The 25,086-nt window shown below is 35.4% G+C and overlaps 2 protein-coding genes across 9 annotated transcripts in view; both read right to left on the reverse strand.

Moving 5' to 3' along the window:
* Positions 1-25,086, reverse strand: part of LOC105229179 (guanine nucleotide exchange factor DBS) — a 166,443-nt gene that overhangs the window by 131,932 nt on the left and 9,425 nt on the right. The window contains exon 1 of one of the 5 annotated variants that reach the window (XM_049453846.1): positions 20,395-20,677. The exons of 2 other annotated variants lie outside the window; for them this stretch is intronic. Coding sequence is in view for 1 of the 3 variants with exons in the window: in XM_049453843.1 (XP_049309800.1) it covers positions 16,836-16,917 (82 nt within the window). In the remaining 2 variants the exon portion in view is untranslated. Of the gene's footprint in view, positions 1-3,734; positions 3,994-16,835; positions 16,933-20,394; positions 20,678-25,086 lie in introns of those variants that run through there. 2 more of the 5 variants (XM_049453843.1, XM_049453847.1) reach the window with 2 other exon arrangements.
* LOC105231189 (uncharacterized) lies at positions 6,740-10,691 on the reverse strand. Of its 4 annotated transcripts, none has more exons than XM_011212368.4 (6): positions 10,426-10,691; positions 10,053-10,348; positions 9,784-9,987; positions 8,249-8,879; positions 7,993-8,186; positions 6,740-7,923 (listed from the first exon to the last, which is right to left on the reverse strand). In XM_011212368.4, the coding sequence occupies exons 2-6, from the start codon at positions 10,299-10,301 to the stop codon at positions 7,219-7,221; spliced, it is 1,983 nt and encodes a 660-aa protein (XP_011210670.2). In that variant the 5' UTR covers positions 10,302-10,348; positions 10,426-10,691; the 3' UTR covers positions 6,740-7,218. The 4 variants fall into 4 exon arrangements, with proteins under 4 accessions (XP_011210670.2, XP_019847941.2, XP_011210653.2 ...); XM_019992382.3 differs by having other exon boundaries at positions 10,053-10,353; XM_011212351.4 differs by having other exon boundaries at positions 10,420-10,691.

Genomic DNA, 25,086 nt, shown 5'->3' on the forward strand with positions numbered 1-25,086 from the left:
TTATACTCGTATTATATAAATAAAACAAAAAAACAAAATTAAAAACTTTCTGTCTATACTTCTGTGTCTATTTCTATACGTAATCATCAGCGCAATAATATAACGGTCAGCTATTTTATTGCTCTTTAATTGGTGCGGGTCTCTTTCATTGATTGCTCGCAATGAAGACGATTTGCGCAAATTGAAATCAAATAACGTCAATTTGCATATTAAATTGAAATTAATTAGACATAAAATTTGCAAGCTCAATTATTTGGTTCACCACCTGCACATTTTTTATAACGAAGAAAGTGAAATAGAAGAAGCTTTTTGAAAACTTCATAGAAAAGTATATAAATAAATATGCATGAAGAGAACCAAATATCAATAGCTGCGTGGCAGCGTAAGTAATTTCACTTTCAAATGGTTTGCCAGAAATATTATGTATGAAAATCAATCGGAAGAAAAACGAAGAAAGGAACAAAGAGTATAGGAAGAAAATCGCTGTAAAGGAAATTTGCAAATCGAAAGTGTGTAGTTTGCAGAATACTTTTACTTCAGTTTAAATATTGTGTATTTCACTAAAAATCATCAGAAATTTGCAAAAGTGATATTATAAAAAAATCATTTCGAGATTTAAAAATTATAAAACACAAAAAATTGCATCTAAACCACTAAAACTTTTCGTTTTTAAAACCTTTTAAATCTCTCTCTACTAACAATTTCTATTTCATTCATTTCCCATACAATTACGCACATTTCTACGTTTTCAATTTTTTCATTTTTGCTTTTCACCACAAATTAAAGCGGCTTAACTTCAATTGCCGCCAAAACAACACCACAAATAGAAAATTTCGAAAATTAATTGCTGTTTTATTTTATCTTCTGTTGTTGTTGTTTTTATCTTTGTAATTTCTTATGATTTTTTTTGTAGTTTCTCATGGTTTCTTCATTTCTAAGGTGCAGTGCGTTGTCGTTGCCGCTGCTTTATTTTTTTGTTGTAGTCGATTGCTGTCAGTGTCTGTTATTTCCCATCTCTGTACGTCGCACTGTCAGTTTGTTGATTTATTTTTGGATACCAATACCCACAACATGCACAGAAAGCGAAAATAATAAAAACACCAAAAAATAACAAAAAAAAACGAAAAAATAACATAAAGACCAAAAGAAATAACAAAACCATCAAAAAGCATAAAAAGAGTTGAAGCAAAGAATAAAAGCCAAGTTAACAGCAAGGAGGCAATGCGAAGCGATAAAAATAATAGAATTTCGCAAAGACGCAGTAGATTGACAAATTTCGTTCTGTACAGCGGTAAAAGGCGTGTACATGATGATGGAAAACACATGGTACAATTTATGTGAAAATGCAAATTTTCAATTCGAACACAATTTTTCAAAAGTTTTTTTGGTTGGAATGTTTTGTTTTTTAAATTTTTTTTTTAAATATTTTTTTTCAAAAAAATTTCAAATAATTTTTGCTTAAAATGTTTTTTTTTTCAATTTTTTTTTAATATTTTAAAAACTTTTTTCAAAAACATACATTTTCAATACGAAAACACTTTTTAATTTTTTTCTAATTTGCTTTTCAAAAAGGAAGTTTTTCAATACAAGTTTTTAATTTTTTTAATTTTAATTTTTTTTCCAAGTGTTTTTCTTACATTTTCAATACGAACACAGTTTGTTATTTTTTTTCAAAAGTTTTGTTTGCTTAAACAATTTTTGAAATATAGTTTTTTTTCAAAAACGAGATTTTCAATAAAAACGCACGTTTTTTAATTTTTTTCGAAATTTTTCTGTTGTAACATTTTTTTATTTTATATAATGAAACATGGTACACTTAATGGAAAAAAGTAAAATTTTTTATTATACTATTTTCAAAAACACACAGTTTTCAATACTGTTTTTGCTTAAAATATTTTGTTTTTCAAAATTTTTTTGTTACATATTTTTAAAAGTTATTCTTAAAACACACCATATTTCATTTCGAACACAATTTTTTAATTTTTTTTTCAAAAATTTTGTTTGCTTAAAATACATTCATTTTTTCTTTTAATTTTTCGAAAACCAAATTTTTCAATACCTGTGTTTGTTTTTTTTTTCTAATCTCGATCATTCATCTTCAGCCAAAAACTCGATTTGTACAGGTATAATGAAAACTACTTTCAGTATAAAGATTGGAGCTGAATATGGTGTGTGTATAGTATATGTATGTACATATATACCTAGGACATTGAGACCTTATAAATCTCTCATGTATGGTATATACAACATAGTCTCTGACTCTGAAAATTCAATCAGTTGTCTATGGAGAAGAAGAGATAGAGAAACCATACTGAATATTTGAACTGAACTTGAAACTGCTGGATATTTGGTACGACGTTCCTTATAGTCTGATTCTATTTAAGACAAAACTTCGTATTCCAAATTCGAGTACAAAGCATTTCAATGCAAATGAGATGAAACATTCTATTATTCAACCTTTATGAAAATTCTAGTTTTTTTAACAAAGCGATACCTGAACATAGTTCCCTACTAATGTTCTACAGTTTCCTTATAAAGAAACGCAATTGAGCACATGAATGATGATGAGAAATGCACTGCAACCTTTGGTCTATTGTGCCCCCTCTTCACTCACTTTGACCCGCCTAGACCCAGCCCATTAATTAAGTCCAGTAGACTTCCTGGCGGTAGCAAGGCAATGCGATTCCTATCCGGAAACAATACTCCAAGGGCCTTAGATCTGCGTCTACAGACTGCTGCACATAGAGAGGTTCTGGTATCTCAAAATCAACAAGCAAAACATCAAAGCATTCAAAATATTGCGTACAAAGCCAGGAAATGACTTCCATAACACTACCCAAAACATCTGAAAAAAAATTTGCAACTGATGTACCAAGAGCTCTGAAGGGCATTTGAGGTGTACTGATCACGAATTTGAGTTCAAAAATTTTCAATCAACAACCTGTAATATTACAGTCGCAAAATTAGTAACTAGTGCAATTTTAGTCTCTCATTTAGTGAAGAAAAACCCACGTTATCTTGAGTGTTATTTATCGAAATACTGAAATATAACTCTATGAAATCATATTGTAGACACATTCCACTTCAAAACAGCTTTAAGATCCAAAATTAATTTTTTTTGCTTAATGCGCCAAAATGTAGGCAATATTTATTGATTTAAGTGGCATTTACACAAAATAGAACTCAGCGAAAACTTGTGTACTGATAACGAAAGATTTGATCAGCTAATTTTCACATATGCATATCTGACTATGTATAGCTTTATATACACAATATATAATGTAATTAATGGCATCGATTTCGCAGAGTAATTTGATTAATAGAGTATTAAGTCTCCACTTTAGTGACACAGCCGCACAAAAACTTTGCATTTATAATATTTTTTCAGCATTATCACGCACTCACTTGTTTGTATGTATTTACACTTGTGTATATATGTATATATGTGGTTAAAGCATAGCTAAATATAAGCGTAAAGCATGTCAGCCAGACAACACGGCTAATGCAATTAGAAGTCAACGCTCGTGTACGTCATTAACCTGCGACAGATAGGCATTCTTAAAAAAAAAGAGCAAAAAAGCTAAAAGCGAACGCATGACGAAAACACGCACGGAAATGTGACAGCGGCAGAACAGGCGAACTAGTATATACTAATGGCAGTACGTAAGTACCGACCTATGTACAAATGTGCAGGCGATTTTGCTTAACAATTTTACACAAGCTCTTTTACATACATTATTTACTAGCTGAATGATACGCGCACTGTTCCAATACTTTTTAGGTATTTTCGCTCGGGATGCTTAGCTCTACACACACAGACACTTTCGTTAACACGATCACTGCAAGCTCGTACAGGTAGTTAGAATCACTAATAGTGAACTTTTTCAACACAGAACACTTTTTAGCTTGCTTGAGCAGCTTGGCAATCACTAAGCTTGAATTTGAAATTCATTAAAAATATGCACTTTCGTTCGAAAAAAATTGCTTTCACGAGTATAGACGTTTTTAAAAATTGCTTACGGCCTTCGCATTTAGCACTGAACTCACGCGCTCCGACATTAGCCAACACTGGACTGTCGCAAACGCGTTGGATGCTTTCTAAGTGGCATTTCTCTCAGCTGAGATGGGCGCTGTGTGGAGCGTTTGCCGCGGAGATCGCACCAAAATTGGCTCACCAACAATGTAGCGAGCTGGGAGCCGCGGCATTTGTTGTATTTTGATTACTCTCACGTTTGGTTTCAACGCTCGCGCTCAGATTGCTCAACGGCAGATTTATTTAATGTCAGGGTTGCCAGTTACTGTTCATAAAATTCTTATGTGATTTTGTGAAGATTTTTTGGAATACGGAAAAATTTGTGTTTGAATTAGGAACATAATGTTTTATATTTTAATTTAAAGTTCTCAACGATTAATTTTTTTTAATAATGTATAATAAATTTAAATATATCTTTCTTTATAATTTGTTGATTTCAGATTTATTAAATAGTTATACAAGTTACTTCAAGTTTGACTTTGAAGGCGAATTTTTGGGTCAAAGAGTACTTAATGGCTTATTATTGTGGATCCATCATATAGGATAGTCGAAAAAGGCTTTTCGTATTAGGAAACTTCAACTTATTATACGCTGAACAGGGTATATTATATTAAGTTTGTCACAAAGTTTGCAACACCCAGAAGGAAGCGTCGAAGACCCTGCAAAGTATATATTTAAATAATCAGTTTGTTGAGCTGATTCGATTTAGCCATGTCCGTGAGTCTGCCTGTCCATCCGTCTGTCTGTCTGTCTGTTTGTCTGTACGTCTGTATGTTCGTCTTCATATATACGAACTTGCTCCTCAGTTTTTAAGATATCATTTTGAAATTTTGCAAATATTTATTGACATGATACAGGAAAGTCTTTATAATTAAAACTAAAAAAAAAACTGAAATTTCCAACAAATGAAAAATCCGCCAAAAAATCCGGCATTCCTTCGCAGTTGACATCCCTGCTTGCCACTAAAATGTTAAATGAATTTATTCTAGCGAGCGTGAGAGTCGCTAACAGCGTTATGCTACGAGCGAGTGCCAATAAATTAAAGCTTTATCGCCGAGTTGCTTATCAAGCGCATGCCACTCTTTTGTTTACAGCAATATTTAATGTTGCTGATATTGATAAGATATGTAAATAATTTTTTTTTTGTATAAATGTATGTATGTGGGTAATTGTTGTGGAGTCCAATGTTGAAGGTATAAAGTTGAGAATGCTTGTATAGTTTAAGGCAAATATTGGCATACTACAAACTCTGTATAATCGAACTGAAATGATCCATGATCCATATTGAAAGAGTAAATATTTTCGATTATAGTATTTATAGAGTTATTACAATAAACATAAGTATATAGGTGGAAATACTTGTCTTAATTACAGCACCCAAATATACAAGGTTATTGAAATCACTAATTTCCCGAACAAAATCCGAATCGGTTTCAAATTTGTGCTCAACATGGAGAAAAAAAATCAACTCGGACACCAAGTTGCTAGAAGACCAATAGAAAGGTAAGCTTGCTATCGAGTAGGCTTCCCAATAAATTCGACCAAGAAGAGTCTCTGCAAACTCCTTCAACTAATCTTTATTTCTGATTAATGATAATTTTTTTTTGCTATAAATTCGATCAACAGGAATGTATAACCGCCCTAGACGCTTCTTTCGCTTACATCATATTTTTATACCTTGAGGAGAGCATACTAACGTTGCTATGAAGTTTGTAGCACCCTAAAGGCAAGGTCGGCAAACCTACAAAATATATCTGTGGTATATAAAAGATCAGCATGATGAGCTGAGTTGATTTCATCATGTCCATTTTTCTGTATATACATGGACAAGTTCCTCAGTATATGAGATATCGATATGAAATTTTGCACACGTTCTTTCCTCTTTAAGAAGCTGCTCATTTGCCGGAACCGCCTATATCAGACTTCTTTATCATTAAGCTGTAATCGACTGATCGACCAAAACCTGGTTCTTCTATCAGAAAACTCTTTTATTTGAAGAGATATCTTCACAAAATCTGACAGTCGCTGCAGTCTCCAAAGAAATTATTCACATTGAACCACTATAGCATATAGCTGTCATACGAAATGACCGATCACAATAAAGTTTTTGTGTGGAAAATTTTTGTATTTGAGAAAGGTATTCAGTGCAATCGAAGATAAAGTGGTTCCTTGTTTATTTCCAAGTTAGTCCGAGGATCTCAGAAAATTCAGAAAAGACATGGACTTATTTTTACAACAAAAAGAAAGCGACTTCCGTCGGTATCAATTGGTGATAAGTTCTGAATACAACCCAAGCTTGGCCCAAAATGATCTTTTTAGACCAACCTCGGAGTGACATATATATGTTCTGCAGACTACAATACAGTTTGAACCAAAATTTACGAGACACAAAAGAGATTTCACCGATTTTAATATCCTATTAAGGGCAGAACCAGAGCAATTCTTCGTAGCAACTAGAAAACTGGATAAATCTGTAATGACAGAAGTATTGAGTAAATATATTTTCCAAGTTTTGTCCTCCTTAACAAAATCGCGAGATCTTAAAATATTAAAAGAAAGCGACTCCTCTTTGTTCAACGGCAGATCAGATCAAGAACTTTGTGTTTCTCAGCAACTTTTCATAAAAAAATATCATCCCAACAACTTTCTTTGAAGAATATTAAGACACATACCACAGTTTCCATGCAAATTTTGACATTTTATTATACATACATATATTTTAAGGTTATGTATGCTTTACTAACATTTTCAATTATACGAATACAAATACAAATACTAAGCTAGTTTATTTTCATTTACTTTATCAGCAGCCTCGCACTTTGTTTGCGATTGAAGATTTCGCTCGCATTCCTTGTATGACACGCCCAAGCCGAAGCTGCTGCCCAAGATCGGTGGCCACATGCGTCGTATAAACAAAAGTGTAACGAGAAATCCGATGCCGAAACCGGCGCCACCTTTAATTAAACAGTCCGTCCAGCACTTACCCATGAGTTTGTCGAGCTTCTCCTCGGGGTAAGTATCGAACGAAACATGTGACTTTAAAGTGGCGGCCGTTTGCGAATTCGTAGCGTTGCTGGAGTCCGTGGTGTTGCGTTTATTTTGAGACATTTTATGTTGAAAAAATTTCAGTCGAATGTATTGAAGTTTAAAAAAATTATTATTGCTTGTGAGTTGACGTTCATTCGTCAAAACTTTTTCAAATTATTGCTCGAAGCTTCGTCGAATGTTTCTCCAAGGAGGAACGGCATTGGAGGCAGCGGCGGCGGCGGCGACGGCAGAGGTAGTAAAGGAAATGGACTTAATAATTCCATATAGACCTTTAGACTCTCTAACCTAACGTAAAAGATATCGTGCGGTAATTCGATATGCATAAAGTAATAACGTACGAATTGCCAGAAACTCGCACACGCCGGTGGATACTTCAACTTGAAGAGCAAGTACAGCTGTATGGCGGCGAGTAAGGCTTCACCTAGCGGCAATTCGTAACGCATATCGCGCCAAGCCACAATGTACCGATTGCTTCCCGGCGTTTCCCCCAACAAGACAAATATGCATGGATGCCACTCGTTATAGCTGTCCACCTCACTTTCCTTCTCCACAATACGCATGCTTGCGCGCTCTGATTCGGCGGTGCTGTAAGGTCGCGAGTTCTCTGTCGTGTTATAACAGCTTTGCGGGTGCATGATGTCGTGCATCATGTGAAGGTATGTGAAAGTTTGATCCTTATTAAAGGCTACCATTTCACTTCTGTACTGTTCAAAGAACTTCAGAAATTTTCCATCTTTTAAATGTACCGCCATATATGTGAAGATATGTGCATTGAAATAATACAAATGCTTGTTATAGTATTCTATTTTGCCGGGGTACATTTGTTCGAAGTCGTAGTTCAGCTGCAAAGTGCAAAGAGTACAAAAATAATTAAATTGCTTTCAAAAATTAAGTAATATAATGTTGTTTACCAATTGTCGGCTATTGGTGCCCTTGAAATCTGCCCATTCGGCGAGGTAAGCTTCGAGTTGCTTCGTGTCGCCTGGTTTTAGTTGTTCGAGCTGTTCTCTCCGAAACATCCATTTGTCCTTCCACATGTCGATCGCGTTTATGTCATTTCCACATTTGACGACATCTTCCAGCCAAAGCTGTACGCGTCGCATGCCTGGAGATAAGAATTTTGGCAGTCAAAGTAGCCATTTTATTTGTTTATTTTGTAATATGTACCATTATCAAAGCGTTCTAAGCGATCTTCTTTTTTTGGACGATTACGACCATCGGCAAATTGAAAGTATCCTCCGTGCTCCAACGATTCTTTGTCCTCCTCACCTTGGCCGTCTGGTTTTGGAGCATTGTGTTCATCATCGCATTTTGTAATCCAATCTGGATCGAACGGTACTTTGCCATCCTCACCGTGGGCGTCTGGATATGGACAACCGGGTCCGCCATCGCATTTTATAAACCCATGCGAATCTAACGATTTTTTGTCGTCCATACATTGGTCGTCTGGTTTTGGACTATCGTGTCCATCATCGCACCCTTCTGGATCTAACGGCACTTTGCCATCCTCACCGTGGGCGTCTGGATATGGACAACCGGGTCCGCCATCGCATTTTATAAACCCTTGCGAATCTAACGATTTTTTGTCGTCCATACATTGGTCGTCTGGTTTTGGACCATCGTGTTCATCATCGCATTTTGCGAACTCGTTTGGATCTAACGCTTTTTCATCCTGCAACCACGGGCGGTGTGGTATCGGTAAATTAAATATTTTAATTTGTTTACGACGAAGGTAATTGTAGTACCTTCTATGTAAGAAGCCACGACTTGTGCTGTCCTTATGCTTATACCAGTCGCGCTGTAAAATTATGAATCGAGTGTTTGGTTAATGAAGCTGAAATAATTCAAATATACCGAAGCTGCCTTAACATGGACCAAAAATGCTAACACACAGTTTTTTGTTTTAATCTAAAAGGCAACGATATGTGTTGCGGGGTCTTCGACTAGACCGCTCATACTAAACTCTGGCACATAGTGTCTTATTACTATATATAGTATACGGTTAGAGCAGTCTGCATCATCTCAAACTCAGGACTCATTCTGCGTGATGTCTTAGAACATCTTTCTACATCAATATAACTAGATTATACTTTAATTAGATATCGAAATCCACTAAATATAATTACAAGTTGCTTCGATGGACTTGTCCAGCAAACAAACGGAGTCTAGAAACGTGGAACCGACTGCTGCGACGGGAGGGAGTTGTATGATCGGAATATTTCACGACTGTCAGACTTTTAAATAAACTCTTGAGTTAAAGGTCAGATGAACTATTTATTTGACCCTTGCAGGGTGTTCAAAACCAGAATTAAAAAATAGGGTTCATTATTTGAAAATGGAACTTTAAAAGCGCGCAAATATTCATTATTTCTATATATAGATCTTTATAGATCTTAAATCTTTATACACTTTCTATACGAGCACTCAAGAATTTTAAGGCATCGAGCATACCCGATGAGTGGAGTTCGAATTCAAACTGCCTTCTATCAACAAGAACGAGAACCGCTAGATCCTAACTCTAATTGTAAAGTTCGACTTCACAATACAAAGATTCAATACTGGTTTCTAGATCACTTTCTTTCTAAGGGATTCCTTGGATATCACAATTTGCGTCGTCTCTATCGTAATATTTAGTAATATGAAACAAGAAGCCTGCTATGATAACTCCTTACTTACACAGATTTTAACCTCAATTGGCATACCTTTTTTTCTGTAGGAAAATGCCGCTTTATCTGTTTGGCCAGATCAGTAGCTATTTCCGGTTTAAAAAGTATTTTATTAAGTCGAAAGTACTTAATTATGGCACCAGTAAGTTTTCGACGCTCCGTTTTCGTCATAACATTGCCATTCTCTTCATACGCTTTTTTACAATCAGCCAGACAAGTGGGTATCATAGTGGTCAAAAGCTTACAGGATTGAAAAAGAAAAGTCGTTACTACTTAAGAACAAACGATTCATAAAACTCGCATACATATTTGGGACAATTTTGGGTATTTTCAGACTTATTCAAAGGGCGTTCATCAATATCCGAAAAGCCATCATCGCGATCTGGGTCCATTGTGTTACGGTTCATGACGTCGACATTATCTTTCAACTCAGGTGTTGTTGTTGTCACTGCTACTGGTATTACAGGCTCACTTTCTGGTTTTGTTGTAATTTTTATTGGTGTTGCAGGCTCACTTTTTGCGGACATCGTTGTTTCCGTTCGTGGAGACTCCATTGTTTTTGTACTCAGTTATATGAGTGAAATAGGGCTGAGTTTACCGTCTATTCTAAGGAGTTTGCGAAAATGAAATTAAAATCCTTACTTTGCTTATAACAGTAAAAAATAACAGTACCCTTACAGAGCCGAAAAAGGTACTGGCCTTTCTCTTTGTCGATTTGGAATAGATTCCTCTGTTTGATTTAATAGTTCAATGACACTTTCTTATTTTCATTATAGTCCTTCTTTTTTAAAAACACAATTTTTTATTAACAAAACGGTACATTTTTAAGAACACAGTTACTAAATTTAATAAGCAGAGTTCGATGGAATCACTTTGTCAAGCACTTTTTCTTCACAGCTAAACCATGATTGTTCAGCAAAACATTCTGTAATCAACTGACGCATGCGTTAGCGAGCCGGCAAAATAACAGAGACCAAAAAATAACAGAGTATTTACCGGGACTTATATACATATGTATATATATGTATATATGTATGTGTGAGTGTAATTTATAAACATTTAGCTTAGAACCTAAGTCTTAGATGAACAGAGAGCTTCGAGTATTTTGTAAAGAATAAAACACTCTTTACTTGTCTCTTTGTTTCTAGTTGTGTTGTGCTTGCTATACAGAGAATTATAGAGATGGCAATCCCGGAATAACATAGTTTTAATACAGTGTATAATTTTTGTTCGAATTATAATATATCATAATAGTCCCATAAAGAAAATGTAGAAATAAAGACACTTATTACTTTTGTTTTTTAAAATATACTCAGATTTACATTTTACTACTCTACTGAGCAAATTGATTAATATTTGGTGGAATTTTCAAGTTTATCAAACATAGTGGTTGAAATAGTCGAGAGAGAGATTCATGAATCAGAATCCCGATGAAATAATTTATATAATGTAAAAAGAATAAAGTTTAGTCTACGTAGGATTTTCCCGACCTAACAGCCATCACTTCAGAGACCTTAATACTTTTTAAGTGATTTGGTGTCAGTTGTTTGGGTTTTGGGAGCCCAACCTTTAGGCGCTTTTTATAGATTAGAAAATAGCTAATAAGACGATCTATAAATGCCTCTACTGTATAGAAGATCTATGCATATAGTTAATACTGAAATTAATCTAGTTCTGTATTAAGAAAAAGAGTTTCCGCCAAACACCGAGTAAATTAAAATTTCTCTGTTTGTGAAAACCTTGATAATTTGGATTTCATTCGGTCTTCTTGTTTGTCAGATATATAAGAAAAGCGTCCACATAGTTCTTCCTGTTTCTTTCTCATAGTTTTCTCTTTTCTTTCCATACTTCTTTTAGTGAAAGTTTAAAAATTATGTTCTAACCAAGTTTGTTGAAGAGAATTAAGAATAGCACATGTATTAATCGGTAAAATATTCCATGAAATCCAATTGCTATGAAAAATGTGGAGTCATAAACTGACTATGCAATAGAAAAGCGGACTTCAATCCATCGATTAATTCAATTTTCTAATCACCTATAATAAATCTTAGCTGGATTATCATAGGGAGCCAAATCTAAACAATACGATGGCTGAGTGACGACTCGTGTCATGTTAGATCAAAAATTAGTTCATGTAGAAACGGTCATGTGGTATTCCTTGTAGACCGTTTGACCTTACGGTACGAACTCATGAGGAACCACACCAAATTAATCAAAGAAAACGATGAGCATCTTCTTGGTTTATGACCGACTTTACGGGCTCTTTTCGGTTTCGGCTCATTTTTGGAGTGTCATGCACAAGGTTGTAAGCTGGTTGTGACGTCATATTCATAAACTCACGTCTCGTCAATGTTACGTGTGATGAATATTGCGTTTTCACACATCTCCTTTGCGGCCTTTACTCGACGTTTTTGAAAAAGAATCACATTAATCAAAATGTGTAGAATTGATCCATACGCAATATTTAGAACCTTTCCCTGATGTTAACACGATGATGCTCAGGCACTTTGTCTGTAACTTTTCGACATTATCGTCATTAACAGAGGTGGATGAACGACTCTCATTACGCAAGTTTTTGGCGACTTCATGGCCTTTATTGAATACTTTGTTTCATTCAAGTACTTGTGTTCTTGATTAAGTAGACTTCCCAAATCATTTCTGCATCAACGATTCTGTAGCTATGATTCTAAAGTTCCGGAGACTCATTGTGAAGTAGTTTTTTAATGGTAAAAATCTCCAGACAAACCTTTCGTGTCGTAAAAGGCTGGCAAACTCACGCTAATTGACATATGAAGATCAAACTTCATACGAGCATAAAAAGTAAGACCAATTTAAAAGGAAAATATTATCGATTCAGTTTGTACGCGCAGTTAAATGAATCAGTCCGAGTCATATTTGATTAGATATACGTGACTTTTTATGTGTTCGAAAAAAAAATCTGGATTAGTTTGATGTGTAGTTATGTAATTATATTGGGTTCTACTGTTTTGGTTATGCTGGAGTTGACACTTTAGGGAAAAATGCCTGATAAATGGCATAGAGCTCGATTATCACCAGGAATGATATTGCTAATTTGGTAGGACTATTCTTAATTACTATGCCAAATATGAGCGCGAACTATCGACTAGGTAGTTTTTTTACAGGAGCTTAAGTCGGTACACTTCAGTAGGACCATGGGATTTTTACACTGGAAAAAAATATCGATCAAAGAATTTGTCTGAAATTTTGAAATTCTAACCAAATTTCGTGTGAGAAATCATTGCGAATTTTGGAAAAGGTTTACGGTGATTCAGTTTTATCAGAAACACAACCCTATGAGTAGTACAACACCTTCAAAGATGGTCGTGAAATCGTTGAAGACATACCTTACCTACCACTTTCGACCACTTCAACTGATGAAAATATTAAAAAAAGGGAAGGACTAATGCTTTAAATTCATCAGGCAAGTGTTAGAGAGAGATAGCTCGACATCTCTAGCGAATCCCTTTGAATGATTTTGTTGGATATTTTGGGTATGAAAAGCGTTCTTGCTAAATTTTTTTCAAAAGACATACCGTAAACAGGTCTCATTGGACTTGTTTGATCGTGCGAATTCCGATCGATCGTGCAGTAGGATCGATAACTGTCGATGGAATGGACTTATGAGTTTGACATACAAGTAAACCAACAATTTTCGGAATAAATGAAAAAATTGAGCCGAAGCCAAAAACCTACGCCTAAGCCGCTCATTTCTGTTTTCGATATTCGTAATTTGGTGCATCATGAATTTGTTCCGCAGAGGCAGACGGTCAATAAGGAGTTCGTATTGAGACGTTTGCCTAAGAACATCCGTCGAAAATGGCCAGATTTGTTTTTTGTCACAATGTATATACACAAATAGCTGAAAGTCTAAGCTTGGAAGCGGTGAAAGACGGTTTGCAAATATGATGTTCAGCTTAACTATTTTTTTTAGACATTATTCCATGCTTGTGTCAGAGTTTTGTGTTTCGGGTACGTATATTGTTTATTCTTCCTCTTACGCCAGTATGCAAACGGATCTGGTTACAACTTTTTTACTCAATTGTTTGCAGTTAAGCTTGTGGCGATCAAGTCATAGTAAACTATTACGGTTTGTGTGTGGCTACATATGATATACAGAGAACTACGATGCGTCAAAAAACATACAATTTTAGTAGACCAGCAAGCTGCTTGGCGCTAATGTTGTCATAGCTTCTCACATAAACGGCAGCTGCCAGTTACTGTTATCGGCGCATAAAGCATTCTACTAAGGTATTCAAATTGTGTTGATGTTCAGGGAGCATCACACAAATACTTGTACATATCTACGCGGTGCATTGTAGCACTTGACAGCAGTCAAGCTTGAAGTGTTGCAACAGTAGTGGCAGCAGCAGCAGCAGCAGCGGTGAATGCGATGACAGACGACAGCCTGGATAGGCTTTCAGTCAGTTATTCATTCATTCCGCCATTCATTCACTGGTGGGCAATCACTGCAACAATGCTGTCACCCATTTCCCGATTACACAGCACCCTTACATACATATACACACATAAAATATATATATGTACGTTTGTGTCACACACAACATGGGTCCCTTACAAAGTTAGTGGCATGTCAACGCTGGTGTCATGTACTGTTATGCGTGGTAATCATAACTGACTTATGCAATATTCGTACACAAGCACACACACAAAGGAGTGTAGAGTCAAAATACGCATACATATGCAGATACTCTAAAATGGAGTGAGTGTGTAACGTGACAGTTTCTGATGCATCTCGTTGACATTTCGAGGATTGGGTAAGTGGGTAACAGGCATTGTAAGTATGTATATATGTGTGGTATGCTTCCAAGCGTATAAAAATGTATGAAAATATCTCCTCTGCTTGCACATTAAATGAAATGGCTTGTAAAAGCTATTAACATAAAGGCTCATAAAGACCTGCATTCATTGTGAAAAATCGAGGTATACATATGTGTGTGAGAATGTGTGCGTAAAGCTGCATTTTATGACTTTATTACACGTAAAAATTTGATTTTGTTGAAGATTTTCGCTACAATAAATATTATAGCTGATATTGGAGTAATATAGCATTCTATATTTTATATCAAAGAAATTCATAGTATGCATCCAGGCGCAAGTAAAATTGAAAATCAAATTTAATTTTTTTTTCAGATCAAGCAGCATAACTTTCCTAAAAGAAATTAAACATTTGCTTGAAATTTTATATTATCAAAACCATTGAAAATGTTGCAGAATGTTTTGGGGACACAGAGCATTGATTGAAGGTCGTGAAGTCATTGCAAACTTGTCTCATGCAAGTCTCTTAATGACGATAACATCGAAAAAGTTAAAAAAAACACTGGTTGAATATTATGGTGCTGGCAACAGAATGATAGCAGAGGATCTGAACATCTCTTTAGAGAAAGAAAGACTCAACTCATTTTGGTTAATGTTTTGGATATGAAGCGTGCCAATGCTAGACTCGTACCAAAATATGTAAGTCTTTTGCAAAAACGACGGCGAGTAGAGATCACAAAGGATATGATTCACAATGTGGCTGAGGATCCCACATTCATGAAGTTCCTCATTATAGGTGACGAAACAAGAGTATATGAACATAACGTTGAAAATTTCCAAGAATTTCTAGTGAATGGCGGGAAAAATTTTAGCCGAAAATGAAAAAACCGAAGACACTGATCGTCTAAGCGAAGGTTTTTAATAAATATGTGGAAAATTGGATTATGCGTTGGATTGATTACCTTGGCTCAGAAGCCAATTTTGAAGGCGATAATAATGTGTTGTGAAAAAAAATTTTTTTCGTCAGTCCGGGTGAAATTTGATCACACGGTATTTCATGTAATTGCGTATTTTTACTTAAAGAAAACAATAGGATTTTAGTAAAACAATCGGAGGATTAGGAAGCAAGTTCAGAGAAAGGAAACGACGGTTTTTAATATTTAATATAAGAGAATTTTTCATAAAAGTGAAGACACTAGAATACGATAAGTGCGCTGAAGATAAGTGAAATTATCCATGATCAACATGTCGATAAAAGAAAGGAATTAGTGCTTGAGGTTCGACGACTAACAGTTAGATATCTTACTGGCATTGTTGGAATAACAGAATGGCTCGTGAAAACAATTTTGAAAGATCATTTGGGCTTAAGAAAAGTGAAAGTACAATGTTCTAAAATAACTTAATTAAAAAACAGCGTCGCGTTAACGTCTGTGAAATAATGCTTTCCGACTACCAGGATGTCATGAAACGTATTATTACTAGTGATGAGTCTTGAATCTATGTTAACGACTCGGAAATAGAGGAGCAATCGGTCAAATACCGCCGAAAAAACACGTTAAAGTAGTCAAAAATCAAGGCTATGTTGACAGTTTTCTTCGGTTATCAAGTTGTGGTGTACCCCGAATTCCTTTTAACCGTCCAAGCTGTCAACATGGAATACTTTTTGAGTGTTGTTCGTCGTTTTCACGAAGCTATTCGGTGTTGGTTTTTGATCCACGATAATGTAGCGTCGGATTCTTTGTGAGTTTTTTGCCAAATTTTCAACCAATATCGTACCACAACTATCATATTCGCCTGATTTAGCTCCGTGCGACTTCTGGCTATTCAGCAGTCTCGAAACGATTGCTGCGTGGAAATCGTTTTCAGTCAGTTGAAGACATTAAACTTGAATCGCAATGAAGGCTTTTGACTTTAACAACTGTTTCGAGGATTGGAAAAACGTTAGCGCAAGTGTATTAGGGCCAAGAGGCATTACTTTAAGGGGACGACATAGATTTGGAAGAATAAATAAAATTTTAATATTATGAACAAATTTTTTGCTCATAGTAGTAGGTATATAGTAGGATAGATCATGACTTTTATGTTGTTAAACGATGATGGTAGTGAGCTTTATACAAATTTAATTTTCTCTTTTTCAAAATTATAAAAGAAATACTCAGATAATGTCTGAAATTATGCTGCTATTACCAAAAACTATTAAATATTTTATTGTAATTCATATTATAATTTTTTCAGTACTGGGTATCTAAGATTTTACGGTTTTAAAAGCAATTAGCATTTTCTCAACTTACTTTTGCAGCCATTCTTTCGTTTGCCGCTGAACGGGTTAAAGCATTTAACATTTTTTATAAACAAGCGTTTATTTTTTCCCATATTTCTTATTTTTTTTGTTTTCACTCACAATTTAAAACTCAAAATTGTATTCTGAATACTTTAGCTTCATAAGCTTCTTTAAATTGACTTGAATTGTTGTCTTGGAATTTCGAAGCACTCTTGACATTAAATTTTTGACATAGACATGAATTTTTGTAGCACTGTGAACCAAATTTGATAAACCCGATGATGCATTAAAATATTATTCACCACTTATTACTGTAATCGTATAATGTTTGCACCACACTTCGAGCTCAACCTTGCAAGCCGTTTCAAATCGGAAATGCGACTGTTTCGGCTGCGTTGAAAAATTGCGGCAAATGTGCCAGTTAAATGTGCAATTGTTTTATAATCGTTAAATCGTAAGAAAAGGAAATTAAAAAGTAATGAAAAAAGAGTTATAAAACACCTGCAAAATATGGCAGAGCCAACGACTTCATTGCAAAAAACAATTAATAATATACCTTTCAAATAATAAGCGCTTTAATAATAAGAAAAAACTATTTCCCTGCATACGAAGAAAGCCGCCGACGATCGGTTGTGACAAAATTAATATGCGAGTCACATAAATTGCACATTTGGCGTTCGAACACTTGAGTCATTGCGACGCCACTTAATGGAGGCACACAAACACACTTTCGTGCGTAAGTAAGGCATATATTATATGCGAGTATGTGTGTATATATGTATGTAAATATTAATAATAATAAGTAAATAAAAAGTACGTACATATATATGTAATATCTTGCCTCATGACGTACTCGTCAATTTATAGGTTCATTATTTAAAAATGTTTTTTTTTTTTTTTTATTTATGTCAATTATCAGCTGTTTCGAGATATCGACTTAATTTTAGAGGATTCGCTGTTATTTGTTAGGCAAGCATCTATTATACGAGCAAGCTCATTATGTTATGTTAAAGATCATGTTATACAGTCTGTTAAGCTACATCATTTATGAATTATATACATATGTATTCTGTCTTTGTAATGAACAGGCTTTGATCTAAAGATCTCAAATAGACTGAAATCGATATGATTATGTTATTTTTGATAACAGTTACCAATAGATAGCTAATGTTTATGTACAGTAAGATATTTTTTATATGTCTACGACATTGTTCTAACAGGAATAAGGGAAACTCAAGCTCAAGATCTATAAATGTTGAACAATCGCTCAAACAGAAGTAAGTAAGTTTCCTAAGTTGGTTCTTTCACATCTGAAAGAAGTTTGTCGGTGCGTAGGCGTTAGCCAGCTCCTTTTTCCTTTCAAAAATATTTGTTCTTTTTAAAAATATAGTTTGGTAAAGTGTCTGGAGGTTTTTATCTTAGAAGATAATGTTAGTATTCGAGTAATTTAAAGTAGTCAGTGTTGGATAAGAGATCTGGTTTAATTAAAATTAGCGATTTTAACTATCAGGGTGACAAAGATTAAGGGAAATGTATACAAAAATCGTCGTATTAGCATTAGGAAGGGAGTAAAGTTTGTCAGAAATTTTCTTCAAGGTTCAACATATGTATATATGTCATTGGTTTATGTTCTGAATGTGAAGCTCTTCAGCTGACTTGTAGCTTTTGATAAAGTAGGCGTGATACCGTGCTCTATGAAGTTTAATGTACATATCTCTCAAACTATTCAACCCTACCGACAGTGTGAAAACTCTCCATATAACAGTACTGTTAAAAAGTTCAATAAATCAATAACTAAATACAATGGAGACATAAAATTTTATATAATGAACGATGGTCGTGGCACCCCCCACTTTGAGGTAAAGTCACATATCTCGGAACCCGCCCGACTGTTTTTAACCAAATTTGGTACGTTAAAAATATTTAAATCCAACTGTTTAGGCTTCTAGATGCCAAATATTGATCAATGTGTGAGATGTGATGATTGAAATTCGGGGATAATCCTTCCCTGACAATGGTATGTCTGTATGTCAAAAATGGGTGGAATCGGATCAATAATTCCCTTAGCTCCCATATACCCAAAACAACAATTTTCGAACTTCCTGGTGACGTTATACCACATAAATCGGCCAACATGTGAGTTGTCTAAATGAAAATGAGCAGCGTGTTTTACTGCTAACAGTTTTATTTTCTACTTAAAATGGATAAATTTGGGTAAAAACTTGGCCGTGCCTCCATATAATATCCGGGTGACTTTACGTCATATGATTCGTGATGGTATATAAGACACTTTAATGAGTCTCAGGGAACATTTTAGCGACAAAGCTTCTTACACAAATTTTCAGACATTAAAAAATGGTTTAGAATCTGGTGAATCCCTCTATTTCTTGAAGAACAACCACTTAGCACTAACCGAATAAGAAGATTGGCCAATTATAAATCATAAAACAAAATTTTTATTTTTGAAAAAACGGTGGCTTCCCAAAAAACATTAGACTTGTAGAAATATACACTTCAGAGGGTCTTAAAATAAAAAAAACGATACTATTGTCAGAAACCTTAGTCCTTCGATATCTACTTGAAAAATATATCTAAGAAGGCCGATTAAAACTTTTAAGTCCATCGGCTTAGCGATTTTTGAAAATTTTTCTTCGACTCTAAAAACCGTTTTTCGAGCAAACCGCGTTTAAAGTATTGAGCGCTGATTACAGAGAATTCTTTCAAGTACGTTCATATTTCCGAACTTATTTGCCGTATCATAGAATATTTTCAAAAAATGTACATTCAATATATTAGTAGGTATATTAAAAAAAATTCAAAATTCAATTTTTGAAAATTCACAAGTGTAAATAACGTTTCAATACATAATATATAGTAAAAAATTCATACATAAATATTTTTTAATTATTAATACTTAAAAGCACTAAACTCACTTGCAATTGTAACAAAAGTCAAACAGCACTTCTTATCAGAAATTTTCATGAACTTGAACTTCAACACACAGAAATTTTGCTTTCGGTGGTTTGAAGACTCCACAAATGTACAAACAATGTTAGTTTAGTAATCGATATTATTTATAAGTGTGTACATAAGTACCACTTCTATTATGATTATTGCTTTCAAATGCGGTTGAGGTTATTGCCTGCTGCTGAAGATAAACACAATCACTTAAACAGCGGGGTTACAGACGCCCGGCTGATGCTGCACCCTCATATGTCCACATTTATATGTACATATATGTACGTATGTAAGAATATAAGAATTCTAGTAAGAGCAGCCAGCAAAATCAATAACGCGATAAACGCTCGCAAGCGGAACTATTATAACTACAGCAACAACCACTTCTACAACAAGCGATATCTGCGAGTTCAATTTACGGCCGCTGAACCGGCAGCCTCCGCCACAGCAGCTCCTTCAACCGAACTGCACTAATGAGATTACAATTCACACGATATATTTACTATGTATAAAATGTCACAAAACAAAATAAAAAAAATCACTGGTGAAACATGCAACAAATGCACAAATGAAGGCGGAATAATAATTTTGGTCAGATAATCGCTACTTACTCGTAAAACTTCCAGAATTATGTTTGCTTGTAAGTATGTATGAGTGTAATTCGTTCTATCACTGTGGCTTGCTTGCTAAGGAGGAATCTTTGGTGTTTATTTATTTGTTATAGGAACTTCCGTTTTCACTTAATTTTATTCCATTTACACACATGCACACACACTCACTTATTGGCACAATAATTCACTTGAATATAATGTTTAATTAGCGCATAAAGAAAGCAATTGAATTTGATGAAAATTTGGAAAAAATTTCAGTTGTCACAGCCGCAAAATTCATTTTACTTATGGCAGTGCAGCGGTCGGCCGCAGCATCAATTTTGACATTTCGCCTGCTCAGCTGCTGTTTATGCGCTCTCTCTCCAGCTGCGCTCTTGCTCTGCGGTAGCGTGCAGTGTGCGCTCTCATGCTGGCATTGAAATGGCAAATACAAGCAGCCCCCAGAAGTGTACGCGGGTGTATGTGTGTGTCAACATAAATATTTATATTTTTTGCTTTTATAGCCAATTAATTTTGCTGCTGTTGATAAGGCTCTGCTATGTTATGTTGTTAACAGTTGACAGAATAATTGTTATATGGTTGCTGTTAATGTGTTAAAATATTGTAATAGATTTTAAGGAAGTGCTATGTTATCATTTATGTTGTTATGTTTAATGTAGTAACAGTCGCATTTACTATGTACGACTTAACATAAAAATTGTGGGTGGTTGTTTACAGTAGAGTTATACATATTTACATACATATTTTACTATAGGGTAAGTAATTCTTAATTATTTAATTTTTATGAGACATGAGGGCGGTATATTAAATTTTTATGCTATTTGTAAGGCAATGATTTCTAAAAACATATAGAAGCGAAAAATAGGGTAGTCGAAAATGTCCTATTTCTAATCAAACTTCAACTTATTTTTTTTTATAACATATACACATTATTATATTCGACCACATTTTTGACATTTATCCGCTAGATAGCTAGATACATTATTCCATCGATGTAAGACTTTTCTGGTTTCTCGGCGAAAAACTGCGCTAAATAGTTTTGACAGGCGTCCTCTTGAAGCCAATATTACTCCATTAATTAAGTTATGTATTTACTGAAACAAATGGTAGTCCGATGGTGCAAGGTCAGGGCAATATGGTGGATAAATCAAAACTTCCCAGCCAAGCTCTCCCAGTTTTTGCCGAGTCATCAAAGATGTGTGTGGTCTAGCGTTGCCTTGATGGAAGAAAAAGCCCTTACTGTTGATTAGTTCTGGCCAATCCCACCAAACACTCAGCATAACCTTTGCAGACGTCAATCCTGGCTTTGCGACCATTTGTTGAGTTTCACCACGCTTCGACAATGATGGTTATCGCACATTATTGCCGTATTTGATTCACTTTTCGTCGCCTGTTACCATTCGCTTCAGAAATGTTTCGATTTCATTTTGTTTCAGCAAATAATCGCAAATGTTAATTCAGTCTATTAAATTTTTCACAGACAATACCCGTTTGATGATGATTGTTGAGTTCCTTAGCGTTGTCATGGTTGCTTATGTGACAGTCCTGGTTAATCTTTTCCATAATTTCATCGACTTTTTCTACGATATGTCGACCAGAGCGCGGTGCATCTTTCATATAGCGAATTTCTTCATTATTTTCACTAATTTTTGAACAGCTGTAACTTTTTTTCAACTTCCCCAAATTTTTTTTTTTTTGGTGAAATGAAGCTTAAGATCCTATCAACAACAATATGTGGTATGATACAATGTGATTGGTATCACTGGAGATATACGACTCCAACGACATCTATTAACAAAATACGGAAAGACTTTTTAGACTACTTGTTGTCCAAGTCTTCCTCTTCAATTTGCTTGAAGAAAAATTCGGTTAACATTGTGTGATATCGCTCACCATTGATGGTTACGGTTCCTTCTTCATTTTCGAAGAAAAATGGCCGATGATTCCACCAAACCAAAATCCGCACCATACAGTGATTCGTGCTGGGTGCATTGGCTTCTCGACGATTACCTGCGGGTTTTCTATGCCCCAAATACGACAATTCTGCTTGTTAACGTAACAATCGAGGTGGAAATGAGCCTCGTCCGAAAGATGATTTTTCGGTTTGACCATCCTCGGTCAAACGATCTTCTGCCTAATCTGCGAACTGTAGAATAGTGAATAGCGACCCATTTCGTAAATTTTAGACTTTTTACTGAATATCTGTCACGCTCCGAATGGTATTTGACGATTTCCAATGACGAAATAGAGATAATTCAAATATAAAACGTTAGATGGCCCACCCGTTATTTAAACAAAAGCATTTATTTCATGAATTGAGTATATCTGCCTTTCCTTAAGCAAATAAAGATAATAGCAATATCTTCACACACACTTTGTTCCACGCTAACTCGCATTTATTTACAGATGTATGAGTTCGTTTGAAAAAAGGAGCACAAAAGGTCACTTATGACGATAAGGAACTTCAAAGTGGGAACATAAAATGTTTGCATTCCTCGTCCAACTGCACTGGCAATCGGAAAATGCGCGATTGCAGCCATTGTGGCACCACTTGTGGCATGATATAGTAAATAGCATATGTGCTTTTGTTGTGCCCCAGTTAGCAGCAAAAAATTTTATCGTCATTGCATTTTGTGATTTTTTTTTGCCGTTAGAGCTGCTATCCTAGAAGAATTGCAAAAACAAAAACTATTAAAGATATGAGCTGAAGTCAAATGAAGCACGCTTAGCTGGCGCATATTCACAAATAGAGTATACAAATATATGTATGTATATAGTATGTCATCAATACAATAGCAGTTGGTAGCTCCCACTTATATATACATATATATATATGTATAAGTATGATTTTGTATTCCTTTTAGGTGCATTTAGATGCAATGACACATTTCTTCTGTTAGACTTTTCCACTTTTTTGTTTGCATTCTCCCTTTTCCTTCCTTTCTCGGTGACAGCTTAGACTGAGTGGCGTCGCCGAAAAGGGCAAAGCACTATGTAGCACATGGCTTGTGCGGGAGCGGCACGCGGGCGCCTGTGTTGCATGTTTACCATGCACGAGTGGGTGGCGTCTCTTAGCCGCCAAGGAGTAAACTTGCGTCCATATTTTTATGTTCGTATGTTGCAAAAATGCAAATGATTCATGCTTTCTTAGGCTTATGTGGCGGCATAGAAATATTTCTCTCCCACTTAAGCTCTCTCGGCCCACCTGTGCTCACTGACTTTCAAAGTCATTCATGAATGAGACCACTTATGCTTTTATGCTGCCACCCACATGGGATGGAGGATGGGCTGGACTTTACTTATGACTCATGCAGGGAAGCATCATTATGTAGACATACAGGTACATTGTTGTTTTTGTTTGCATGAGTAATTGCGTGCTAGATTACCATCGTCCATCTCATTCGCAACAGATTCGCTTCGTAAGACTTTATTAGGGATCTAAGTGGGCGCCGCTAAGTGGACTTCTGCTGATTATACGGCATTCAAATTCACTAAGCGGTAGATTGAAGTGTTTTACAGAGATTACGGAATATGCATAGCAAGCTTTGGAGTATTTCTTCTAAGGACAGAGGAGAGACATCGGTTTAGAATAGCAGTAGTGGTGAGTTACATACTTTTCTTTTTCATAGTATGTATTATACGAGTATATAAGATCATAACTAAATCTCAAGGTTTCATAAGATGATATCCATGATCAGAAGTTTGGACTGGACGTAGAACCCGCAGAAAACAAGTATTTAAACAGTGACCACAGCTCAAAGGAAATGTGAAAGCGGACGAACTGATGTGGTCCGGAATGGAATTTTTATAAACTGCGCAAGTTGGTTAAGATCCTTCATAGGCTTCTTGAATGGACGTTAGACCTTAGGCTGAAGAACATCACTAATATAATGCGTATCACAGAACTACTTTGAAGTAAAGTGGAGAGTGAGGAAGCAAAAAATTATTTACTAACCCATGAGATCTCAACTTTAGAAACGTGGGACAGTGGAACTGGCGTAATTCCAAACAAGATCGGAGAATGATGAAACGATAGAACATTATGCTGATGAGTGCCAGGTTTGTGATTGGATATCTTCCGGGACTCCCAAGGTTCCAACATAAAGGATACCTTAGGATACCAACATAGCGAAGTGTTGAATGGTGCTTAATTGGGACTCACTTGATAGTACAGTAAGTCCAATGATTGGATCCGGAGAAGATATGTATAACTTACAAAGTTGTAAATAACAGAAGAGTAGGTCAATGGTGAACCTAGATACTTGATAACTTATTAAAAGTCAATGTAGTCATTGCTATTACTAAAAAGCCTACTTTGCCTGTCAATTCGCAGCTTTATTCCACATAACTTCAGAGACATTTTCGGCTCCTACAAAAACAACTAAAAAGCCTTTGACGCAACTAATTTGAGGCAGATTAGTCGAGTGCGACAACTGTTTGTTTGAGGAGAGGTCCTTCCCGACCCTAATGATATGTGGTCAGTTGTTTATTTTTCAGTCCTGAAGCCAGACTGATAAGGTGCAATTTGCTTGTAGACGGTGCGCTTTTATCTTTCACACAGTACACTTAATAAAACCCACGGAAGTTGCCACAGATAGTAGGGTCTCCCTTTTTCTTGGTAGACCAGAGCGAACTTAAATTTCAATCGCCGGGCATGCTTCAGAAAAGAAGTTTTTAACAATTTTTTGGTCA

Source organism: Bactrocera dorsalis, chromosome 3, assembly GCF_023373825.1.
Source record: "Bactrocera dorsalis isolate Fly_Bdor chromosome 3, ASM2337382v1, whole genome shotgun sequence".
NCBI classification, from domain to species: Eukaryota; Metazoa; Arthropoda; class Insecta; order Diptera; family Tephritidae; genus Bactrocera; species Bactrocera dorsalis.